A 24,460-nucleotide genomic window follows, 5' to 3' on the forward strand; every position below is an offset into this window, starting at 1 on the left:
GAGAACACATCATGTTTATGTTCTTTTAGTTTCTTTAGCTTCATAATATGGAAACGATCCAACTTTTACCATTTTTTCTTTGTTTGAAAATTACAAATTTAAGAAATATTTAGATGTGAAATGTGCTAAGTGACCAAAAGTAATTAATGCGTGATAAGTTTTGATCCATTTGAAGTTTTTAAAAGCTGGGGTAGTTTTCTATTTATTAAGATAATAAAAAATAATAAAATTATAAAATTTAAATAATAATCGTTATTATAATTATAAAATTAAAATATTTTTTATAATTTTATTATAAATAACTTTTATTTATTTAATAAGTAATTTTATAATTAAAAATGGTTAAATTTTAAAAAATGGTAAAATAAAAAAGTTAAATTTAGAAAAATAATTAAAATTTAAATTATTTATTTTAATTTAAAAAAACTTTTATTTAAAGAGTAAATTTGTGGACACAATATATTTAAATAAATATGAATATTTAATATTTGATTAAATTTTAATTACTTTCTATATTTACTTATTTTTAATTGAATTTATGCTATTAATTCTTGTTTTATAAAATATTTCAAATATGTTTATTTTAATCTGTTTAATTATATTAACAAATAAATAATATAATCATTATTTCTGTTTTTTATTTTAAATCAATCAATTTGTTTATATATATTTTTTAATCTTCTTCAGTTTGTTAGTTAATTCATTTTTCAAGTAATCAGTAGATAAATTAAAAAATTTGAAGAGAAGATTAGAATAAATTGATCTAGTGAATAAGTTAGAAATGAGATATATATAATTTCCACGTCAAGAATCAAATAGAAAAATATTTTAAATATTTAAGAATATTTTTAACATAAATTTAATAACCCAAATTTATGAAATGATTAAAAATTAACTAAACTATTTTTTTTATTTTAACATTTTAAATGTTTTGATTTGATTTTGCTATTTTAAATGAGTTAATATAAATTTTTGTTGACAAATTCATATAAACAGCTTATTATGAATAGGTGACATTCGTTATTCATTTAGTTTCTTCGATAAGTAAATTCTAATTCAATATATTATTTATTTTGCATATAATACTATCAGTTTGTTATATTAATAATGTTACATTATAATTTGACATGTTGAACTATATTAATTTAAAGAAAATAGAATTAAACTGAGAAATCGTTAAAAAGAGTACTAATTTGAAAATATATGAGCAATAATAATAATAATAAATTTATTAAGCCAATGTATACACTTAAACTACAATAATGAAATCATTTTATAGTTTTTATTTATTCCGTTGATAGTATTTTATTATAAATAGTTATTTTAATTAAAATAAGTTAAATTTAAGAAAATAAAAGATAAAATAAATAAAAAAGGTGTGAATACCAGAAAACAATTATATATATATATATATATATATATATATATATATATATATATATATATAATGTAATTATTTAATATCAGGTACACAAGAGTGAGATTAGAATTAAATTTATGCAAAGGTGACCTTCAAAGTTTCTCAACGTGTATGGTTGGTTCCTCGCGAAGTCCATGCGACGAGGAGAGAAGAGAAAGAGGAAGAGTGCGAGGCACAAGAATGTCCACAAGCATGGCGATTTTGCAGGGCCTTCGGACATTTCTGCTCTCACAAACCTTCATCGCTATCACTTCTCCATTCGCGCTAGGGAAACTCCAAAACAATTCTTCTCTTTGTTTCTATTCTCATTCCTCTCTTGCACGTCCAAGTCCACCGTTCCCTCGCCTTCAACTTCGATCCATGATTTCTCTTCCCGGCCGTTGGAAAATGTCCGAACGAGTTTCTCTTGGCCGTTGACACCTATTGGGCTGAGGTTCATATTTTCAGGAAATGGTATAGTTGTTGCTGATTTCGATTTGAGCGATCGTGTTTGCAGAATCGAATCTTTGTCAGTTAGGCTTGCAGTGTTCTTTCTACATTGTTTAGTAATTACTTGATTTTTGTAAAGATAGATTTTACGATTCCTGAAGTGATGTGAGTTGGACGTTGATAGGCATACTTAAAGAAGTGGCTGAAAACCTAGAAGATGAGAAAGTTAATACATGCTGCTGAAGTTGGCAGATGCATTGTGAGAGTGAGATGTTTGATTGGACTTATATATAGTCATATTTTGGATGAACCATCAATTTCATAACTCAAATATTCTGCTCTCTTTGGTATGATGTTATATAAGTAGTCCTCAGAGTGTTGAATAGCCATTAATTTAATTCTTTTATTGGTATATTTTTTAACATCCAAGTACTGATTTTAAGGATTTTTTAATACTTAAGGAACTATTTTGTATGATATACGCTGTATGCGGAAAATGTACATGGCTACGTCAAGAATGTACATGGCTACCAAATGAGTATGGTCGTGCTAATAAAATTTTTGATTAAGATTTCGGTCATAAGATAGGTTTTGTATGTATCTCAAGTCTCAATAACTTAGTGAGACTTGAAATGTTCTTCTTTCCCCCAATTTGAACTGAGCTAATAATCCATGCCAAGAGGTATGACCTCCAAAATCATCTTTTCCATTCATAGCAAAAGCAGGGCATTAAGGTGGGATTGGCTCCGAAGACTGTGACCACAATCTCTGTGTATAATCCAAATATTGAATTTTGAATTTTTTAAAGTTTAAAACTAGTGCTATGTTTGTTAATCTGAGACGGAACTTACAAAGTCAAATGAGTTGTAGGAAATATCCTTAACCTATTTCAACATTCTTTGGATAAACAAATGAAAACTGAAGGGTTATGAAGCAGATAATGTTGTTTCTGTTATCAGCTGTTCACTTTGAAAGATACTTAAGAGTTCAGGCACATCAAATTGACTTTGTTTTATTCTGGCAATTTATTTTCATGTGTTGATCAAATCGAGAACTTTCTAAATGCTTTTGATTACAAATGATTCAGGGGATTCCAGAAAATATTGTTGTTGATTCTCATGTTTGGGTTGGAGATCCAGAAGTAGTTTGGATTGCTGGCCAGGTACTGAGTATCACTGGAGAAGATGCTGAAATTCAAATTGGTGATGAGAGGAAGGTAAACTGAGATGTTTAATAAGTCACATTCTTTCAATGTAGTGTTTCCAAATTATCTCTAGTTCCACTTGGTGATGTTATAGTTTTTAAGGATTCAAGATATTTGAACTTCATTTTTGTACTTTTGACAAGTTATTTATTGTTTTAAGAAACACACATTAATGCTTTTTTAGGAGGATCTTATCATTGAAATATTTAGCAAAGGTTAGACTAGAAAACTTTAATATCCATTATAATATGCTTTTGTTAACATTAATGAATTTTTAGGAGGATCTTGTCCTTAAAATATTTAGCAAAGGGTAGACTAGAACACTTTAATATCCATTAAAATATGCTTTTGTTAGCATTTCTGTCAACATCAGTGTACGACATCATTAATCCTTAATTATAAAGGAAAAACTCATGTTCAATGTCAATTTTTTCAGTTATTGTGGAAGATACAGATCTTACTAGTTAATTTGCACATCGTATTTAAGAGGGATGGAGAAATGTTTTTATTCCCAGTTGACCAGCATCTATGTTTTATGGTGCCCTCCTTGGGTTTCTAATATCTATTCCTTTTTCTAGTTTTTCTCTTTTTGGGGAACAGTTAGTTTCAGAGCCTTGGAAGGGTAGAAGGGGATGGCTTAAACAGTGCAAGAAAGAAAGGAAAGTCTAGGCTTTTGCCCCATTGTTACGATAGTTGTTGGTGATCTGAGAGGAGCACATAGACAAGCTGTCTTGCATTTGAAATACTTAACATTTCATTCTCTATCATTGTTAGACATGTGATTGATTTTGGCAATGAGAAATACATTCCATGGAGCCATTCTGTGATTACGCGGCTCATAATTATCGCTTCTTATTTCTTAAGAACAAGTCTATAAAAGTGCAAACTAAGAAGTTTTTTGAGACATCTGTTTAAGTTCTTCCGTCCACAGACACTATGCCTGATGAGACTAAGAATGCAACTGATTTTACTTCACATTAGAATTATTGCTGCACACATGTGTGCTCATGTAATCTTGACTAATCATCTTCTATTCTGTTTGCATGTGACTAGGTTATTTCCCGTTTGTCAAAATTATATCCCAAGGATATCGATGCGCCTGCTGATGGAGTTGATGACATGACCAAGCTTGCTTATTTGCATGAGCCAGCAGTGCTGCATAATTTGGAAACTAGATATATGATGAATGAAATATATGTAAGATTACAACCCACATTCTGTTTGAAATCATGGCAGACAAAACCTAGATGCAAGAGAAATATGATACATGATGAATAATTTAAACCGGAGCTATATATTGACATCTCTTTTATGATAATTTTACATCGTGGCAGACTTATACCGGAAATATTCTCATTGCAATCAATCCTTTCCAAAGTCTTTCACATCTCTATGATACTAATGTGATGCAAAGATACAAGGGAGCAACGACCGGAGACTTGAGCCCACATGTTTTTGCTATTGCTGAAGCAGCATATAGGTGAATTTGCGCCTCGTTTACTCTCAACTTTTTACTTTTTTTAAATGGTATTCTTATTGCTGACTGTTTGTTTAAATTAGGGAAATGATGAATGAGGTGAAAAGCAACTCTATTCTTGTTAGTGGTGAGAGTGGTGCTGGTAAGACAGAAACCACTAAAATGCTTATGCAGTACCTGGCATATTTAGGTGGTCACACTGCATCTGAAGGTCGAACAGTTGAAAAACAGGTTCTAGAGGTAATAGGGTTATCTAACTCTGGATTATGGTTGGTATTATTTCTGCATATTTGGTTGTAATTTTTACTGAAACGTATTTTTAAAGCTGTCCTGCATGCTCTTTACCAAATGGCAAAAGTCAACTCTAAGGTCAAACATGCCACTTTTGCACACTTCTTGCTTTTCCAAAGTGCAGCCCCCTCTTAGATTTTTGGCAATCCCAAGGCCCAAACCAGTCACATTTAGTGTCCCAAAGTGCTCCAAATGGTTGGCTCTTGATTTGGGGTCTAAATGGGAAAAGTCAACTCTAAGGTCAAACTTGCCACTTTTGCACACTTCATGCTTTGCCACCAATTTGACCTTGCTGCCGTGTGAACTTCTAGGCCTTCAAATCTTCAATTAAACCTTGCCTAAGGATAGAGGACCTGCAAATTGATCAAAAACTTAAGTGGAAGGATTAGCTCTACCTAGACAGTACTTGAATAACTAAGCTAAAATGACCAAAAACATGAAAACCAAGAATTTTGCTCAATTGGCCCTAAACCTAAAATTTTGGTGTTTGACCACTTCCAACAAGTGTAATTAGGCATTTATAATGATTCTACAAGGTCAAATCACTCAATTTGGAAGAATTTCAAAAATTCAACTCTAAAGTCAACTATGTCATGGTTTAAAGGCTAAATGAACAAAATTTGACTCTTAACACTAGGTTTGACTAACCTAAGACCCTAGGACTCAAAATATGATGCAACTACACTGAAATGATGTTTAAAAACATTCTATAAACACTAATTCTATGAAAATGCAAAAATGATTCTAAGTGAGGAATCTAACCTAATATGCTCAAATTAGCTATTCTAGAATGAAAAAAATGAACACTTTCACTAATGAAAAGTAACAAAATTCAAGACACATCATACATCTCGTGCGTGGGACTAGAAATGGGGTGTTCGTTAGCGGCTGGAACAGAATGTCCAAGAAATCTCGCTAGGATAGGTTCTAACCTGACTCTGATACTATGTTAAGAAGTTGACTTTAAGCCTAACTCAATTCTTCAAAACCGGCTTGTAAGGTGAGGTTTACACCCCACTTATATATTGCAAAATTGCTTTATCTCTAGTTGATGTGAGACTTCCAACAAATACAACAAATCAAATTCTAAACAATTCCTCTAAGGTTCATATTTCTCTCACTAATAACTTCTTTTCGATCACTTGATTTTTTCAAACATATTCAAATAAAATTCACTAATAATACTTGTACCCATCCTATCAATAAGTGGGTAATTAAAATACCTATACCCATTACCCATAAGTACCATTAAGGATATCCATTTAGTATTTGTTACAAGTTTTACTTGTGGATATATGTGGTACAAATTTTTGTCATGGAAGTTTGGTATTGGTATTGGGATTCATGAAACAATCTACAAAGTTAGTGTTCATCAGCTTTGTTTCCACCAAAATGTTCATTGCATATTTTCTCGGTGAAATGAGGATGCCATTGATTGTGCCACATCTATTCCTAAGAATTAGTGAAGTATGTCAAGATCCTTTGTCTAGAAAAACGATGACAATGATTTTGTTTTACTTGAGTGATTCTGTGATGATCACTATAAGTTATTACACTATTATAGATGTACACGTTCTAGTATATGCATCTTGTGGCTAATTACCAAATTTTTTAAATATAGTGCCGAATCTGCCAAACCTTGCCCAAAGGGATTGTTTGGGACTATACAAGGATTTACAAAGATAAAACACTGGACAAAAAGAACCCAATAATAAATCTAGGATGTGGTTCCATTTAAACTTCCATGAGATCACTATTAAGGAAAACATTTTTAGTGTAATTTAGTAGATGGGTCAATGATGAATAACAATTAGACAAAAATAATTTGTTGGAGACTACTTTTGCAATGAGAGAGAAGTATCACCTTAAGAAGACAAAGGCCTACCTTTAGCAATCAAATGATCCTTGAGGGATAGACCTGACCATCAAGGCCAACCTTCACATAAAAATTCATTGATAGCTTAAATTTCCTCAGTGGAACATGAACTAGGTACATCCTAAGTGCCACTGCTTTAAAAGGCTTACATTTCATCAATCATGACTTATCTTTGTCTAGGATGATAAAAAGGCATTACCTACAAGCTTATAGCTAGGCACAACAAATAGAAGATAAAAAAACATAATGTAAGAAGAAAATAATAATTTAATGTGATAGTATGTGAAGATGTGTAGTGGATAAACATGTACCTTTTCAAAAAGTAATTAAGGGATCAAGTACTGTAAGTAATGTTGAAAGGGGTTTAGTAATTTGTTTTAGAGGAGTGTTACTCTCATTAGTAGTGGTGGTGGCATAATATTAAATGTTTATCCTCAATACACCTATAAGGGATAGGTAAAAGGTGGTACCTTTGAAATATGTGACAACTTTATATAATATAACTGTATATAAAGATAATTCTCTTTTTTGTGTCCACAATTATTATTCCTATTTTACCCTTTACAATAAATTATTTATTCATTTTTCTCTTTTTTTTTTATTCTCCATTCATCAACAGTTATTTTCTCTTCTTTTCTCCATTCATTCCACTTTGCTCTTAATATCATACATATTTAAAAAATGCATACACACATGCACTATAGCGCCCGTATTTACGCTAGTCCTAGGAAAATACATTTGTATGATTGATGTGAAAGTTTATCTAGCTAGAGGGTCAGAATATTTTTTTATAAGGCATTGAATGATTTATTGAGAAAAGGTCCATGGTTTCAGTAGTAGATGTGCCCAAACTAGGCCATACCAAAACATAAAAGTGTGTATTAGAATGGTTCAAGTTTGGGTGCCGAGTGACCAAGGGCGGGATTATGTCTATAACACACAAACCAAAAGGCTAGAGGAGGTAACAAATAGAGGGATTTGTGAGGGAATAAACTAGAGTGAGGTATTTGATTTGATGAAAAAATAAAAGGCATACAATTAGTAAGATATTGGTTGGAAAACCACCTTATTTGTTGTCACCCTTAGTGTGCCTTAATTGTGTTCTCTTTGGCAATTGCCATGGTGGTGATTTAATTCCTTATCGACTAAAGATATGCTATAAATAAAGCTTATAAAGTTTAAATTGTTCCTTTCAAATTGGTTTTCTAAGGTTAAATCATAAATCCAAATTAGTCACAAGTAATAAGCATAACATATCCCCTAAAAATAATGAGGAGCATTTCTATAAAGAGTGTTCAAGTGGTTTCATTAAGGTGCTGTTTTTATCTTTAGCAACCCTATTTTGTAAGGGGTATGAAAAGAAGATGTTTGGAGTAGGATGACCAAAATTGTTTGAAATTGGTCAGAAAATGTTCATGAGCATTATCACTTTGGAAAGTGCAAGTTGGAACTTAAAATTGATTTTTCATCTCTTGATAAAAGATTGAACTATTGAAAACAACTTGAATTGATTTTTCATTAAAATCAACTAAATGCATCCATAATAATGATCAATACAGGGGAATTGACATAACTCATGAGAACATAGACAATTTGGAAAGAATTAGTGCTACTTGTTGTTACTTGGCAGGACTAGGATGATCTAGCTAAGTGTGAACGAAAACAAAAGAATCCACCAACTAACTATATGGGTAGAGGTCTAAGCTAATAAATTTCATGTGATTGACATCTTGAGCCAATTATCCAGCCAAACTCTGATCCTATAGGGCAACAAAATCTTTAATAAAAAATGAAACAATCAATAAAAGAGTGAAATGGCTCATTGATAGTAAAATTAAATCGAGACTCTAGAATTTTGAGGAAATTATCAACCAAAAAAGATGGTACAAGATGGAAGGTACCAAATTAAATGAAATGTTTGAGACCAATCAGCAAAAGGGATATAGGGTAAATTACTTGAAGTGAAAAAAATGAAGAAAAAGGATTTACTAAATGTGATATGATCAGTAACACTAGAATTAAGGACCAAGAGATGTGGATGTGTACTAAGACACCTGTAGAGAGATTACTTGTGTGCACAACACAAGTAGTTGAACTGGATGTCTCATGTTCCTCGTATTATTTGAGGAAGTTTGTGAAAATGGGAGGGTTGCCTAGTTGTCACAGTCTGCTAACCAGCCATGTATCACCAAGGAGGGAGAGAGAGGAGGCAGAAAAGGCTGGGCAGGGAATAGGCGGCTCACCAGGGCAGTGGGGTAACCCAACATTTATGTATGTGTGCAAACCAGCCATGGATCACCAAGGAGGGAGAGAGAGGAGGTAGAAAAGGCTGGGCAGGGAATAGGCGGCTCACCAGGGCTGTGGGGTAACCCCAACATTTATGTATGTGTGCTGGCTGAAGGCATGGCCGGTGAGTAGCCATGAGTAGTGAAGTTGCAGCCGAGAGTAGGAAGGGTGCATTAGAGCACATGCTGTGTAGGGTTTTTAGTGCAAAGTTGCAAATCTGTGATTATTTCTCATAGTCAACTTGGTGATCGTCCTGTGGGAAATTAGCTTGCCAGAAAAATTTCTGGAAAACAGTGGTAGTGGTTGGCATGAACATGCTGAAAAAAAGGAGGCCTAGTAGGGGAAAGGAAACTAGAAAAGTACATGGTTTTCCAAATGGCCCTGATATATAATGGGATCACTAGGTAGACATGTGTTAGGGTTTTCTTGTTAGGCTCTATATACCATGTTGAGATGAAAAATATAAAATCCAATTGGAGAGAATCTGTGTATAACTAACACCCTCGAGAGTATTATTTATAGAACACGTCACAAATACAAGTACCACTATTTCCTCCTTTCTGTCTTTGCATAGAGACATAGCTACCTTATTTACATTGATTATGACGAGTGTCAGAAGGATCTAACCAATTAGGACATTCTTCAATATACTTATTTTAGCAACCTGATTAAAGTAGTGTACATAACAAGCAGTTGATCAAGGAAATAAGTTTAATTAGATTAATTTCATGTTAGAGAGTGTGCTGAAATAGACTCACTATTTTCTAGTGATGTCAGGATCTTGGTTTGTGATAAGATCATGTAGTAAACTAGTCCAACCAAATTCCACTCTTTTCTCCTGTTTTTCTAATATTTTGTAATCTTCTTTGTATTCTCCTTGGTGAGTCAAGTAGTTCCTATTTCATGTCTTATTTCTGAGTAATGTTGAACTCATCAGTCAAGTTTTTAAATTGTAATGATGCAGTCAAATCCAGTTCTTGAAGCATTTGGTAATGCAAAAACTGTTAGAAATGACAATTCCAGGTAAGAGATTTCTGGTTATGTTTCTATTATGCTTGGTTTTTTATAGTACATTATGTACGTGATATCCTTTTTATGCTACACTTTTTCAGCTATATACTTGCATTTCTGAATTCTTTCCAGTATATGTTTTATATTCATATTAGAAGTGCAGGTTTTTGAATAATTGACTCAATTTTTCTTCATCTTGTGACTATATCATCATTTACATACTCGATGCTTTTTAGTTTGTTACTAATTTAATTGGGAAAAAATTTTCTTCATATGAAATTTTTTCATGGTGATCTATTTCTTCTTTTCCTGTTATTTGTATTCAGTCAGTAAGAAGTAATAGGCATCACAAAGGCTGTTTCTCATTTATGAATTGGTGATTTCAATAATTACTAGCAGTTTCATACTTCTGTTTCTTTTATTTTCTTGCAGCCGTTTTGGAAAATTTGTTGAGATCCAATTTGATAAGTTTGGACGAATATCTGGTGCAGCCATTAGAACTTACCTGCTTGAGAAATCTCGTGTTTGCCAAATCTCAGATCCCGAGCGTAACTATCACTGTTTTTACCTTCTCTGCGCTTCTCCTCCGGAGGTAAGCAATTCAAAGCTTCACCTTCTATTCACCATTCTTCATGTCATTTTATTAGCAGCATTCTGATTTCATTTAGGAAAAGGAGAAATATAAGTTGGGAGATCCTAAATCATTTCACTACCTTAACCAATCCAATTGCTACGAATTAGTTGGTGTTAATGCTGCTCAAGAGTATCTTAGCACCAAGAGAGCCATGGATATTGTGGGAATCAGTCAGGACGAGCAGGTATCACTAAAACATTTGTTAGTGTTTCTAATAATTCACTTAGCTGTCTTTCAAACAAAACTTCAATGTAAAATTAGTAATATATTTCCTCACTTCCTCCTCTCAGGATGCTATTTTCAGAGTTGTAGCTGGTATTCTTCATCTTGGGAATATCACGTTTTCAAGATCAGAAGAAACGGATTTCGCAGTTCTAGAAGAAGAGGAATCCAAGTTTCATCTACAAACGACAGCAGAACTTCTTATGTATTGCGGCATTTTCACTGTTATCCTTTCCAAAATCTTGTATAGATATTATTTATCAATTGAATTTATTCATATTCCAGGTGTGATGTGCATGCTTTGGAAGATGCACTATGTAAGCGTATGATGGTTACTCCAGAAGAAATCATCAAAAAAAGTCTTGACCCTCTGGGTGCCACAGTTAGCAGGGATGGTTTAGCCAAAACCATATATTCTCGTTTATTTGACTGGTAATGTGATTTTTTCATATATATATATATATATATATATATATATGTATGTATATATACATATTCATATATGTATATGTATGTATATATACATACATACATATATGTATATATGTATATATATATATATATATGTGTATATATGTATATATATATATGTGTATATATATAATATATATACATATTTATATATGTATATATATGTATGTTTGCGTGTGTGTATGTATGCATCTATATGTCTATCTAGGTGCATATATAACATTTATTTTTTATTTCTCTGTAGAAGGAATATCAAATACAATTATGTGTTTTTGTCATGTCCAGGTTAGTTCAAAAAATTAATATCTCCATTGGGCAGGATCCTAGCTCAAAATGTCTCATTGGTGTTCTTGACATATACGGCTTTGAAAGCTTCCAAACAAATAGGTGAGAATAGATTTTTTTAATGCAATGTTGTTATTGTATAATAGGATGGGCTCTAGGCCCAAATCTAAGTGGTCGAAAGATTTATATTAGATGGGGCTAAGTTTGTTTATTTCACATTTCATTATTTTCTATTTTCTTTTTATTTTATCAAGTTAGATGATGGCACTTACAATGCTGTTAGTTTTAGGCTATTTAAGGTATTGTTGTTATGTTAAGGATATGAAGAAATGAATGATATTAGTATTATTTCCTTTTTTTGGCTTTTTTATTCAAGAGTGTAGGTTATTTATTACAGTAGCCCTAGATTTAGTTTGTAGTCATCGTATGCTTGCATACTCTAATTTAGGAAGCCACAAACAAACAAATGCACCAAAGAAGGTCTCATACAACCACATTCATGTTAGTTAAATATATATAATTGAAACCAAGAAACCTAAATAATACACTGTAGAAAAGATTACACTGACTCGTTGCTTAGAGATGAGAGAGTACACTATTTATATCTAGCTAGCTTCTAACTCAACAGTCCGTTACAGAGATGCAGTTACAAATGTGACTACCTGACTAACTACTTAGCAACATAACATAAAATACAACAGAATAGTAATTTTATATTGAGTTGGAGATGACATATTTGCAAGCAAGCTTTCCCTTTCATTTTGGGTGTGGTAGTAAATAAGATAAATCCATGCTGATATGTAATTCCCTCATTGTAGCTTTGAGCAGTTTTGTATAAATTTCACAAATGAAAAGCTGCAGCAACACTTCAACCAGGTATGAGGTTAGTTTTTCATATATTTTACAATTCCCACTGTGAGACTTTTCTCTCAACATTCAATCTGATGCCAATGATGCGCGCAGCATGTGTTTAAGATGGAGCAGGAGGAATATACGAAAGAAGGGATTGACTGGAGCTACTTAGAATTTGTAGATAATCAAGATGTACTGGATCTCATTGAAAAGGTTTCTACCAACTTTTAGTCTGTGCTTTAGTATTTATTAAAGGATCTTGTTAAATCACACTTTATAGGTTTTTATTTTAGTTATATTGTTGAAATTCAGAGGCTAACAATTACTGACCCACATTTCTAATCTGAGGACCATTGTGAAATTTAATACAATGGTTTGCCGCTATATATGAACATAGTTTCAACTCTGCCTACCTTAAGGGTGTCAAATTCACGAAAGCTTAAACTTAGACAGAGGGCTGGAGCCCACAAATGGATTTTATATCTGAAACACACCTATAGAGGTTTGGTGTGTACATAACTACTTAAGCCTATTTTTCTTTTTGCTTAAATTTAACTTGATCATGATGCACAAGCACACCAAGGATTGAACTCTTCTTTACCACTTGGTCACAAACTTTTGAGTCGTTTAAGAATAAAATATCCTACAAATTTTTTTTTCATAGGCTCAACAATTGTTTCTATAACTCTGACAAAAGCATCCCAACAGTCAATGTTTACAGAGATTGAGGGGAATTTCTGGACTGTGTTTTTGCATGGAGGGCTTTTTATCACGTGTTAAGGATTGGTTATCTTCATTTTAATCTATATGTTCCTTTAAACAGTTCTATCACTGTAGAAAAATAAAGAAAACTATTGTAGCACGCGTTGTATTTGTAAAATCTAATAAACTTTGATAATTGATATACAGTGTATACTTTATTCTTACCCCATAGTTTTATGTAGATTACTTAGGGATCCCACATTTCTCATAAATTGCCATTACTAGCTCTAAATTACTTTGAGTGCAAGGTTGTTTACATGAATATAATTTTGGCATAATCAATCCTATGATAATTTCTTATTGTAAAAGAGAAACTATTTAAGTTGAAATGTCTGGTACATATTTTACCTATCGTGCTTCTGCTAGGCTCAGATGTCTGGCAGTTGGCTGGGCTTACAAGTAGTGGTGTGTATTTGTTGTCTTGTGTTAGACCTGTACACATTATTCATTGCCGATGGACAACATATGCCTCTATTCTAGCAATGGAAGCCTTGAGGCAGTTATCAATAGTCATAGTTTTGGAACGATTTCAGGATTATCATCTACAAATCATTCCGTGGTTAAGATAAGTTTTATTAGTAGCTTCTCACAACATGCTTTTGCTATGTGCTGGATTTCGTTTTGAAATATTATGGAATATTTGTTTCAGAATTTGCTAAGATTGTATCCTCTGAATCTACTTTCAGAATGTCACCACTGATATCTATAATTCTCTTTTTCAGAAACCTGGTGGAATTATTGCTCTGCTTGATGAAGCTTGGTATGAAGAAATTTCTTTATTTTTTATTGTTTATGCCTTTATATTTGAATAAGAGAGAAGAATTGAGAAATGGAAGGAGTTCTTTCCTCTCAAGAAATGATTTTACGCAATGTAGAACTTGCCCAATGGCATATTAAGTACCATAACTGTGTCGTGCATTATTTCTTTGAATTGATTGTTACTGTTTTAGTAAATGCAGTATAAGTTTTCTGCATATAATATGTGATGCATTGTATTTGGCACTATAAGGATTTGAAAGTCATTCTTATGAATTTGAAGTGAAAGAGTGAACAAGTTGGTCTCTTTTTTAACAATAACTTCTCCAAGGAAAAATGTACACAAACTTGTGAATGTTTCCTGATAATTTGTCCTTACGAAGTTCATGGATTATATTTCCCTTATTGGCATGTTCATTGTCTGCTTGCAGTATGTTTCCTAAGTCAACTCATGAAACGTTTTCGCAAAAGCTTTATCAGACATTCAAAGATCACAAACGCTTCATTAAGCCAAAATTGGCACGTTCAGACTTCACTGTTTGTCACTATGCGGGAGATGTGAGTTTGAATTTTCAACATTGCTATGCATTTTTTTCCCGAGTATCGGCTAAAACTTGTTATTTACCACTTCTTTTCAGGTTCAGTATCAATCTGAGCACTTTTTAGACAAAAACAAAGACTATGTTGTTCCTGAACATCAAGAGATGCTAAGTGCTTCCAAATGTTCATTTGTATCAGGTCTTTTCCCTCCACTTTCTGAGGAGTCAGCCAAATCTTCTAAGTTTTCTTCCATTGGTTCTCGTTTCAAGGTTTATAAAATATGGTTCTTTATATTGTCAGAGTACATCTGATAGGCCTTACCTCAATCCAAAGGTCAGAAGGTTAATACTCTTGTACTTATTTGTACAGCTACAATTACAACAATTGATGGATACACTCAATCTGACAGAGCCACACTATATTAGATGTGTGAAGCCAAATACTCAACTAAAACCTTTCATATTTGAACATATGAACGTCATCCAGCAATTACGATCTGGTGTAAGTCTAATTAAGAATTAAGTTCTATCATATTTTCTGAGTAGAGCTATTGACACTTCCATTGCCTGTCACAATCTTACCAGCTACTAGTTTCCTATTCTCTCTCAAGTAAATACTGGATTTATTCAGTCAATCCTTAATTAATTACTCTCCTATTTGTTTATTCGTATTGAATAGGGGACAATTAGAAATTGCATTTAAAAGTAACCCGCGTAATGTGATGAATAGGCAATTACAGGTTCCAACGGCATGTAGCTTCTCTAATTAAACTTTCCTCTGTAGAATTTTCACCCATTGTGTTATTGTAGGGTGTTCTTGAAGCAGTAAGAATTAAATGCGCTGGATTTCCCACTCACTGGACCTTTCATGATTTTTTAACTCGATTATGGATTCTTGCTCCAGAGATTCTTCGAGGGAAGTAAGTTCAACTTAACCCAATTTTAACCATGTTACTTTTACTCAATAGTCTTGATATCATGCTTTCTAGTTTGACAATTATTTGGTTCTGCATCTTGAAAGTGATATGTATTTATGCAGCTTTGATGAAAAGGATTCGTGTAGAAAGATTTTGGAGAAGATTGGGCTGACAGGTTATCAGGTACAGCAAGAAATATATTGAATTTTGTGAAGGAATCCAAAATTATTATTTTTTTTAAATAGTTTGATATCATTGTACTTTAAAGTTGCTGTCATTGATTTCTCAGAATCTCTTTCTGGTTTAGTTCATTTGACTGGGTTTGTAAATGAAATGTGTAAACCACACTCGATGTATGGCAAATGACGCATATTCTGAGTCACATACGTTGACCAAAATTCTTTATTCTAAGATGCTTTTCTATGTTCAGCTGAACTTCTTGTGATCTACCAATTTTGCAGATAGGGGAAACAAAAATATTCTTAAGAGCTGGTCAGATGTCTGAATTGGATGCTCGGAGGGCATTCCTGCTTAGTAGTTCAGCTACAGTTATTCAAAAGAATGCTAAAACTCGTTATAGTCGGAAAACATATATTGATTTGCGAAAGTGCTCTCTTTTCCTACAATCCATTTGCAGAGGTTAGTTTTTGTCTTTTTTGTATTATGTGAAGGACAAAAGGCTGCCTTGGTATGGGGAGTATCTTTAGAGGCAGTAAAATATGAAGCTTTCGGTTTTTAGATTCACCTTCATTCTATTCAAACTACAAATCCTTTTTCTTTTATAGTTCTCAGTCTTGAAGCCTAATCGCAAAGGGTGGGGAATGAAATATAGTACTGTCATATCATATTTCGAATGAAACATAAAAGAAACTATTTAATGATCCTTGAGAAGAAAAAGGAAGCATTGCACACAGGCACATGAGAAAGGAATCCTCTTCGATATCTATGGACAGTGATTTTTATTGCAGAAAAGTTACTTTCCATTCATTTATGGCGTTATCTCTGTGCCCTGTGTTGATTTTCCCTTCTAGCTCTTTTAAAACAGTGTGAAACATAGTATAGTCGACACAGAAAATATAAAGTGGTGTGGAGGTCGTTATTTGACAGCTTATTAAATCCCTTCACTCAAGATATGTGACAATAAATAGCTCAAACATATGGGAGACAGCCAAATATTTTATTTAGAAAACTCTTGGAAAAAACCATAGGTTAACCATAGAGAAAAATGGGTACAAAAGTGTATCAATCAAGTGCACAAGTCTGTGCTAACATCCAGCCCATCGATAAAGCAACAAAGCTTACAATAGAAATGATCACCAATCAAACTGTTGATAATGAAGAACTAGATGTCATGATCTTTCTGATAAAATATCTTCCTGATCCAAAATGTTAACAAATTCACAAATAGTTTTACTGTAACAACTCCGTGAATGAGCGAGCATGCCTTTTTTTCCTTTTCTCTCAATGGAGGTTATTCTCCCTTGAAATTGGTCTCTCTCCCATGTGTCCTAATCAAACCTCTCTCCACTTGGACAAATGAGACATGGAACCGGTTTCAATTTTTGGGCCTTTGTTCACCTATTAGTTCATGAAATGAATATATAATGAAGACTTAGAGTCCAGTTTGCTTGACATTTTTTTCCCATAACTTCTGCATTGTTTTCTGTGACCTTTTCAAAGGGACTCTGAAACTTAGGTTGAGATATTTTGCATAAAAATCTTCAAGCACTTACTTTATTTATTATTATTGGAAACACAAGCGTGCATATGTGTCCTCTGTTTTTATTATTGATGGTTAATTTAATTTTAAAAAATAACTGAATTTAAATAAATAGTGATTTTAACAAAATAGTAAAATAATTACTTTAATTTTAAAATAATTAAATTTAAATTAATGGTCATTTAAAGGGTAAAGATGAAAATATAATTATTTTATTTAAAGTAAAATTCGAAAAAAAATGTGTACATAGGATAGATATTAAACATTTATTGTTTCAACTTTTAGGAGAACTGGCTCGAAGATTGTATTATCGCATGAAATATAGGCAAGTTGCTGCCGTCAGAATTCAAAAGCAGATGCGTCGAACAGTGGCTAGGAAGCAGTATGTTGAAATAAAGTTCTGTGCAAATGTCTTGCAGACAGGTTTTCGAGCAATGGCTGCTTGTAATCAATTTAGATATAAAAAGCAAACATATAGAAAGCAGACTAGTGCATCAACTACTATTCAGGTTATAGCTGTCCTGTTAAAGTTGGGTAAATTATGTTTTTTCCCTCAAAATACCTCGAATTTTGGTTCAGTCCCTATTAAAATTAATGCTAGTCCCTAGATTTAATATAAAGTCGTAGGGGCTAGCAACATATAAATTTTTATGAGAATTAAAAACAAATTTTTAGATGTTTTGAGGGAAAAAATATATTTTACAATAATTTTGAAATGCCTTTCAGTTGTCTGAAATTTTGGGGATGAAAAAATGCAGTCCCATTGGCGTCGGCATAAAGCTCTCGTTGACTATCAGAACCTTAAGAAAGCATCAATCATTCAACAAAGCAGCAGCTCCTGTGATACACAAGAAGAGAAGGTTGTATATTTTAACATTTTGATAGGAGAAATATGTAATTATTAGAGATATAATTCAAAACTATTTTGGAGCCTTCTCTTAATTGCTTACAGCTTTTGGGAAGACTACTTTTTCGGGAAGAAAATTGATTAGGATTGTCTTTGAAGCTGTAAATGTCAATGAATACAAAAGCACGTGAACCACCTTCTTCTAGCATTTATCTTGAAGTTCCTGCTGCTGAGATAACAAAATTAACTAGTTTGCTGTTATGTTATGCCAGGTTTCAGAGACTCTTCTGCAAAATGAAAGTCCTTGTATGGAAGAATCTTCATATCCTGTGCATGAAGAATCCTCAAATCCTGTGCAAGAAGACGAAAGTATTGAAGCTATCAGGGATTCTTCTAGTCCTCTCAAAGACACTGACAAGATTGAGGTTCTTGCTGTAGAAATGAAAAACTTAAAGGTAAAGCATAGTATATCTACTACCGAATATCTATAAAATCTGCATAATAATCATTATTTTATTTTAGAGTTGTGGTTTCAATATATGTTTTCTTTTTTAATTGTGATTGGGAATTCTTACCTAAATCCATATAATTTCATTATGCTATTAGAGCTATAGCAGCCTCCATGGCATGCCTTATCATTTTTTCCACTGAGTTCTTTAAAATCTAGCACTCTACTGTGATGATGTCACATCTCCATTCCTCTTTTCTTTCCATTGGCCATGCACAAGATTATGGCCAACCAACCTACACATCATCAATGTCACTAAGAACATCTCTAGTGGTGGTCTCTTAACAAGTTCTTGACTTGAAGAAACCAAACCTGATGAGTCCTTCTTTTAGCTTGGAGTCCTTGAATAGACGATGAAGACTCCATGGATGAATAAAGAGGCGCATAAGCAAGGAGTAGAGAGGGTGAAGATGGTTTGGTTTTGAGTGAAGTCCTTGAGAGAGCTGAGGTCAACTCCTAAGGAAGAAGACTAGAGTAAACTAGAGAGAAGTTTACTCTAAGGTGAGCTAAAAAGAGGTAATGTGCACACATTTTGGCTCAAGCTGAAAAATACATGTCCTAAGCCTTCTATTTATAGGCTAAAATGAGATCAAGGAGTCTCCAAAAAGAGGAGGCAAAAAGAAGTCTAAAAAGTTGAATTTTGGAGCCAAAAAAGAGCATGTGGAAGGTGTAACTTGCCACCTAAGCAAGTCACACTCTCCTTGCCATGGGACGCTCACTTTGAAGCCTTGGAGAGCAAGCTTGAAGCTTCTAGATCTCTCTAGCTCATGCACTCCAATTGAGGCCCAATGCAAGGCCTAATTCCCTTTTTGTTCCAAATTATTTCTAGATCCGCCTAATACATGGTCCAAAGAAAATCCTATTCTACTGGGCCAAAAGTACAAAGTCCAAAAATAAATCCTAATCTAGTATTTACAAGCAAAGAGTCCTAGGCTAGGTTTTTACATCCTCCTTGGCCCATGTGAACTCCATCTTGGGCCTTGCATGTTCATTGGAGGCCCATTCTTCTTGTGTCCTCTTAGCCATAGCTCTTGTGGTAGGTCCCTTGGGCAGAGGTATCTCATCAAAACCATTTTTCACATTTTCTACAAAGATCTCTATAATCTCAACAACCTTTACCATTTAAAATTTAAGGGAATTTTTACTTACCTCGTTATATTCTTGATTTTTTATTTTTATATAAAACTTATGTTAGACATCACTATGTACCTTGACATCTTAGTTAGGGTGACATCCAAAAGTACATCTATCATTTGTCATCACATGAAAAAATTATTAAGAATAAAGATAAAAAAACTCATGGAGGGACCAAACCGAAACCCATGAACAAAATACAAGCCGGCTATACAAGCTATACACAAACTAATTGGCCCTATAGATAGGAAAAAGAAACCTATGATGAATAAAGTCAAAACTTATAATAACCGGAATAACCATATACCATTTAAACACCTCCCTATTAGTCAAATCTAAACTCATCAACTTATCTGCACAATAATTTCTTGTCAAGAAATTCATGACACCTTAAAGTTAATACCACTACAAAACTTCACACATTATATTTTTTTTTGTAAAATAGACATTCATGTAAGAGTTTATGTGTAGAAAGATAATGTGTGCTTACCTACATGGAAATTAACTGTAAAGAGGTAAGATGGCAATAATATTGTTTTTGTAATAGAACCTATATTTATTATAGTGGCTAGACAAGATGGATAAATATTGTTTGTTGCTAACGGCAAACAAAATTTAAAGATTAAATGGATGGAAATAATTTGTAAATAATTACTGATTGGGAACTGATACAGTGGGTAATTTGTGTAGATGTTTGCAGTTTATATTTGAGGAATGTGTGACATAAGACCATCATATGGAAGCAAGGATGAACAGTTCAGAAAAATGATCATTTAAACAATCAGATCACATGGTTGCCACTAATAATTTATAATGATCAGCTGCTATTTTGTCATTCATGTCGTATTTATACATGTAATGGGTTTTGGCTTATGGTTGTAGTTATTGAATTCAAACTTACCAAGTTTTATTTAATTACTGCATTGCCAGGTCAAGTTGCACGCAGAAAAACAAAGAGGTGATGAATATGAAAGGAAATATGCAGAAGCTCAAGGATCCAATGAAGAGTTACGCAAAATATTAGCAGAAACTGAAAAAAAAGTATATCAGCTTCAGGACACTTGGAACAGGTAGTATTAATATATCCCTTGCAGATTCTTGTAATCTAGCAATTTTTTATTTTCCAATACCAAAACCCGTCAATATGGTTAAATCATAGCACATGATTGTTTCAAGTTTAACAGATGTTGATAAGTCGTGCTTTTCCAATACATTCTATGAAGTAACTAATAACTTTTTATTGACCTGGAAAACATGTAGGATTGATTGAACTTCTATAGAAATATCTGATGATATATAAATAGTACTATAATCCATCTTGCAAAAGAATTACTATATACTTAGACTCCAAGGGTCAATATATTTAAGGTAAATTATGGGAATAGTATTTAGAGTTTCTAAATAAAAAATTCTAAAGTCTGTACGTTGAATATGTCAAGTTTAGACAGTTGCTTATTAAAGGGGGTAGAGGCAAAACTGTAGGAGAAAAGTTTGGCTTCCTTCCCCTTTCGGCATAATCTCTTGAATTGAATGCGTCTTACAACCATGAAACAAATTTTTTTAATTAAATAAAACTTATAATAACCAAAGATACTAACCACATTAATTTTCCCCAAAGCATCTTCTTCAGTAATCATAAGGAGAACCGATACATGAGAGATGGAATTGACTTTTTGTTCCTTTGGCATTCTCTTGATTAATATTTCAAACACTTCGTTTATGTATGCTAGGTAGCTCTGAAGGTGACCTTTGGGAGGAAGATTTAAAGTCAGCCTATATTTATGAAGTGTTACTTTCGAAAGATATGATTCAATATCCAAAAATTTACGGATTTTATGTTGTTCATTATCACTATTTGTTAGAATGACTGGAAGCAAATGTCCAATGTACTATTTCATGAGTCATGGCCTGTCTTGTTCAAAAGCCTATTTGGAAAAATAAAAAAGAATGACCAAGATAAACCATATAACAGAAATCATACTTTGTTGGACCTTAATGAACATTACGTTTGAACTTCCAAAATATATGGTCTGGGGGGCAACATTAAACAGGGTTTAACCATGATGACATTCTAATTTTTTATGTCGTCTACCCTTATATGGAAAACACTATAATTTGAATTTTGACTTTTAAAACTGAATTCTATTTGATTAATGCTAGATCTGAATTAGTGTGTATCAGGATGATATCTTCCGTGTCAAGTCAAGTTGCCGAGCTGAAGACGACCTCGAGTACTTCATCAAGATTGAGTTCAAGTTTTCGACCTATAGCTAGGGTTGACGTTGCTTCTAGTAACTCTGATACTTCGTCTACAGACTCTGATTTCACATTTCCAGCTCCTGCTTCAAATCCAGAACCTCAGGAGTCAAATTCTTTCCCGCTAGTAGTTCAGGATGTCACTGCAGGGGATGGATCGGGTTAGTCCAACTTTCTCCACAAATGTCAATGTACTAATAATCTTCCCATCAAACTTTGCTTACTGCTTTAGAAAATAATTTGGTTGTCATAGGGAGTATAGCCAATATATAAAGATCATGTCATGTATATTATGAATGTAATTTTTAAATATGAATAGAAATACTCTTTTGTAGAGATTCGCAGCCTTTAATCTTGGAGTGGAATATCAAAGATTAGGTAGTGATAGTAGCGTTGTAGGATTTAACTGCTTCCTGTATCTATAGGATGATATTTGAATTTTCTCATGTTTCCTTTTATTTGAATTGTCTTTTTGTAATCTATGAGAAGAAGAAAATAAGATGAGTCTGACAGTATCATTTGTCCTTTTCTTCATGGTTGCATTTTCAGGATCTGAAAGTGGAAAGGAGGGTTCATTTGATGATTTCTTCTAGTAAAACTTGTTTTTTTATATCGTGCTTAAATTTTAATATCCTCGGTCCTCGGTGTCTCTGGGGAAACAAGGAGGAAAAATAGAATGAAATGGAGGTGGCATCTGTTAGGATTGTTCATTCCTTCTGCCACATACACTAAAACATTTGTAGATACACACAGTTCATCCCAGGATCTTGTAGAGCAGTAAGGTAGAGATAGCAAAAGTGTCAATCTATGATGAACCCATTTGACGAGTGTTTCACCGTGTTGACATCCCTTCTGAATTCTATATTATTTGATGTCAAATGACACAGTGACAATTTTGTATATAACATTTCCAGAGGTTTTTCTGGTCTGTTGTTTTCAGTCTTACTAAGTTGTAACCACCCTAAACTCTGACTTTTACCAATGAAAAAAATTCTTAGACACCATTTCACAATTAAAGATAAATAGTATTATCAAAAGCTAAATTTTACATTTTTAGAAAAAAAGAGAAAATGAATAATAATGAGAGGAGATGATAGTAAAAAACAAAATGTAATGTCAAAATACCTATATCCTTTTAAATAGGTAGATATCTTTTACTTTCATCTCGAACCCTGCTCTTTGTAAAAGTAAGAAAAATATTGAGAAAGCGAAAAAGTTCAAATTATCCCTTTGTTAACCAAACAAAATTTGCGGTGGTTGTTTACTCTTTTCTCTAATAAAAATTAAAAAACAAATGTTTAGTATTAATGGTAGAGTCCCCATGTTAATAGAATAGTCTTTAATGTTTAATTTGGACAAAATAAAAAAAATAGTGTTTTGATGAAAATAAAATGTTGAGATAATTATATTTTTTTGTCGTTTAAGAAAACAGGAAGTTTGAATGTTTTTCTTATATTGTATCTTCACTAAATAAAATGCGAAAAAATTAGTGCAAAAGAAAGTCAAGTAAAATATATTTTCTTAAGTTAAAGATATTTGGTAACTTTTAATTTTATATAAAATATAAATAACCCTTATTTTAGATAATAAATTGTCCTAGTTGCGTCATATATTAGTGCATTATGTTTGGATGGAAAATATGTATATATTAAGGTTTTTTCATAGAGAATATAAAATGTATAACAAAATATATTGTTTGAATAAAAAAATATAAGGGAATTTGTAATTTTAAAGTTTGATAATAATTTAATTATATAAAATGAGATCATTTCAAATTATAATTATCAAGTAATAATTTGAAATTATATATATATATATATATATATATATATATATATATATATATATATATATATATATATATATATTAATTTGCCTCTTTTCGTTATAATCGCTTCTTCAATCCACTCAAAGATATTGTCGTCTTGACATTGTATTTTCAAATGATTTTGATGAGGATTTTTCATGTTGAGGTTTAACATTTTTTTTATCAGAGTTTTTTTTTTCATTAGTATAATCAGTATATTTTTTGAATTGACATTATTCAAAATTTTCTTTGTCAACACCAGTGGTGTTTTTTTCTTTGTTAACGTCATCGTTAATTATTGGTTGATAAATATTATTTTTTTCTTGTATATATCATCAATTTTATTTTTTGTCCAAAGTTGGTTAAGATATCCTTTTAGTGTCACTTGGGATCAAACTTTTGATCAACATTGACTGGGATTTGTTGCCTATGTTGAATTAATAACAGAATTTTAGAAATGGGGTTGAGTAAAGTTTAAAAAACTTTTCGTAGATGCTTGGAAAACATAAAAAGGGATTTTGTAGATGATTTAATGAATAAGCACCGACAATTGAAAAAAACTTTTCACAAAACTTAAGGCTAAACATTTATCAAGGTAGATAATATATAAGTATACTAGAAGAACAAATATGTAAAGACTTAGAAATTTTTCAAAACGTATTGATGATTTTTTTAAAAAATAACACTCAACAATTTTATGATGAAGGCATGACCACCTCACCTAGCACCATGGAAGCCAACCCAAGAAGGATTACA

At 32.4% G+C, this 24,460-nt stretch overlaps 1 protein-coding gene across 5 annotated transcripts; it reads left to right on the plus strand.

Moving 5' to 3' along the window:
• The first annotated feature begins 1,492 nt into the window (after nt 1-1,492).
• On the plus strand, nt 1,493-22,842 carry XIJ (P-loop containing nucleoside triphosphate hydrolases superfamily protein). Of its 5 annotated transcripts, none has more exons than XR_003605719.2 (26): nt 1,494-1,873; nt 2,937-3,065; nt 4,107-4,250; nt 4,388-4,533; nt 4,614-4,770; nt 9,948-10,006; nt 10,427-10,586; nt 10,663-10,812; nt 10,919-11,055; nt 11,136-11,282; nt 11,607-11,708; nt 12,425-12,482; nt 12,570-12,671; nt 13,943-13,980; nt 14,408-14,534; nt 14,615-14,785; nt 14,886-15,017; nt 15,326-15,435; nt 15,555-15,615; nt 15,894-16,071; nt 17,438-17,661; nt 17,911-18,012; nt 18,272-18,454; nt 20,572-20,711; nt 21,813-22,058; nt 22,447-22,842. XR_003605719.2 is itself a non-coding variant. In XM_028078353.2 (26 exons), the coding sequence occupies exons 1-25, from the start codon at nt 1,871-1,873 to the stop codon at nt 22,061-22,063; spliced, it is 3,201 nt and encodes a 1,066-aa protein (XP_027934154.1). In that variant the 5' UTR covers nt 1,494-1,870; the 3' UTR covers nt 22,064-22,088; nt 22,447-22,842. The 5 variants fall into 5 exon arrangements, 4 of the variants coding, with proteins under 4 accessions (XP_027934155.1, XP_027934154.1, XP_027934153.1 ...); XM_028078353.2 differs by having other exon boundaries at nt 21,823-22,088; XM_028078352.2 differs by having other exon boundaries at nt 1,495-1,873; nt 21,823-22,058.
• Nucleotides 22,843-24,460: the final 1,618 nt, after the last annotated feature.

This window comes from Vigna unguiculata, chromosome 7, assembly GCF_037176805.1.
Source record: "Vigna unguiculata cultivar grain cowpea cultivar isolate G323 ecotype 2 chromosome 7, ASM3717680v1, whole genome shotgun sequence".
NCBI classification, from domain to species: domain Eukaryota; kingdom Viridiplantae; phylum Streptophyta; class Magnoliopsida; order Fabales; family Fabaceae; genus Vigna; species Vigna unguiculata.

Bases quoted from the DNA above. Each gene is read 5' to 3' on its own strand.
- XIJ (XM_085675849.1), top strand. From the start codon at position 2,928: ATGATTCAGGGGATTCCAGAAAATATTGTTGTTGATTCTCATGTTTGG. The intron at 4,534-4,613 runs GTGAATTTGCGC...TGTTTAAATTAG, and splicing joins ATTGCTGAAGCAGCATATAG to GGAAATGATGAATGAGGTGA. The intron at 10,813-10,918 runs GTATCACTAAAA...TCCTCCTCTCAG, and splicing joins GAATCAGTCAGGACGAGCAG to GATGCTATTTTCAGAGTTGT.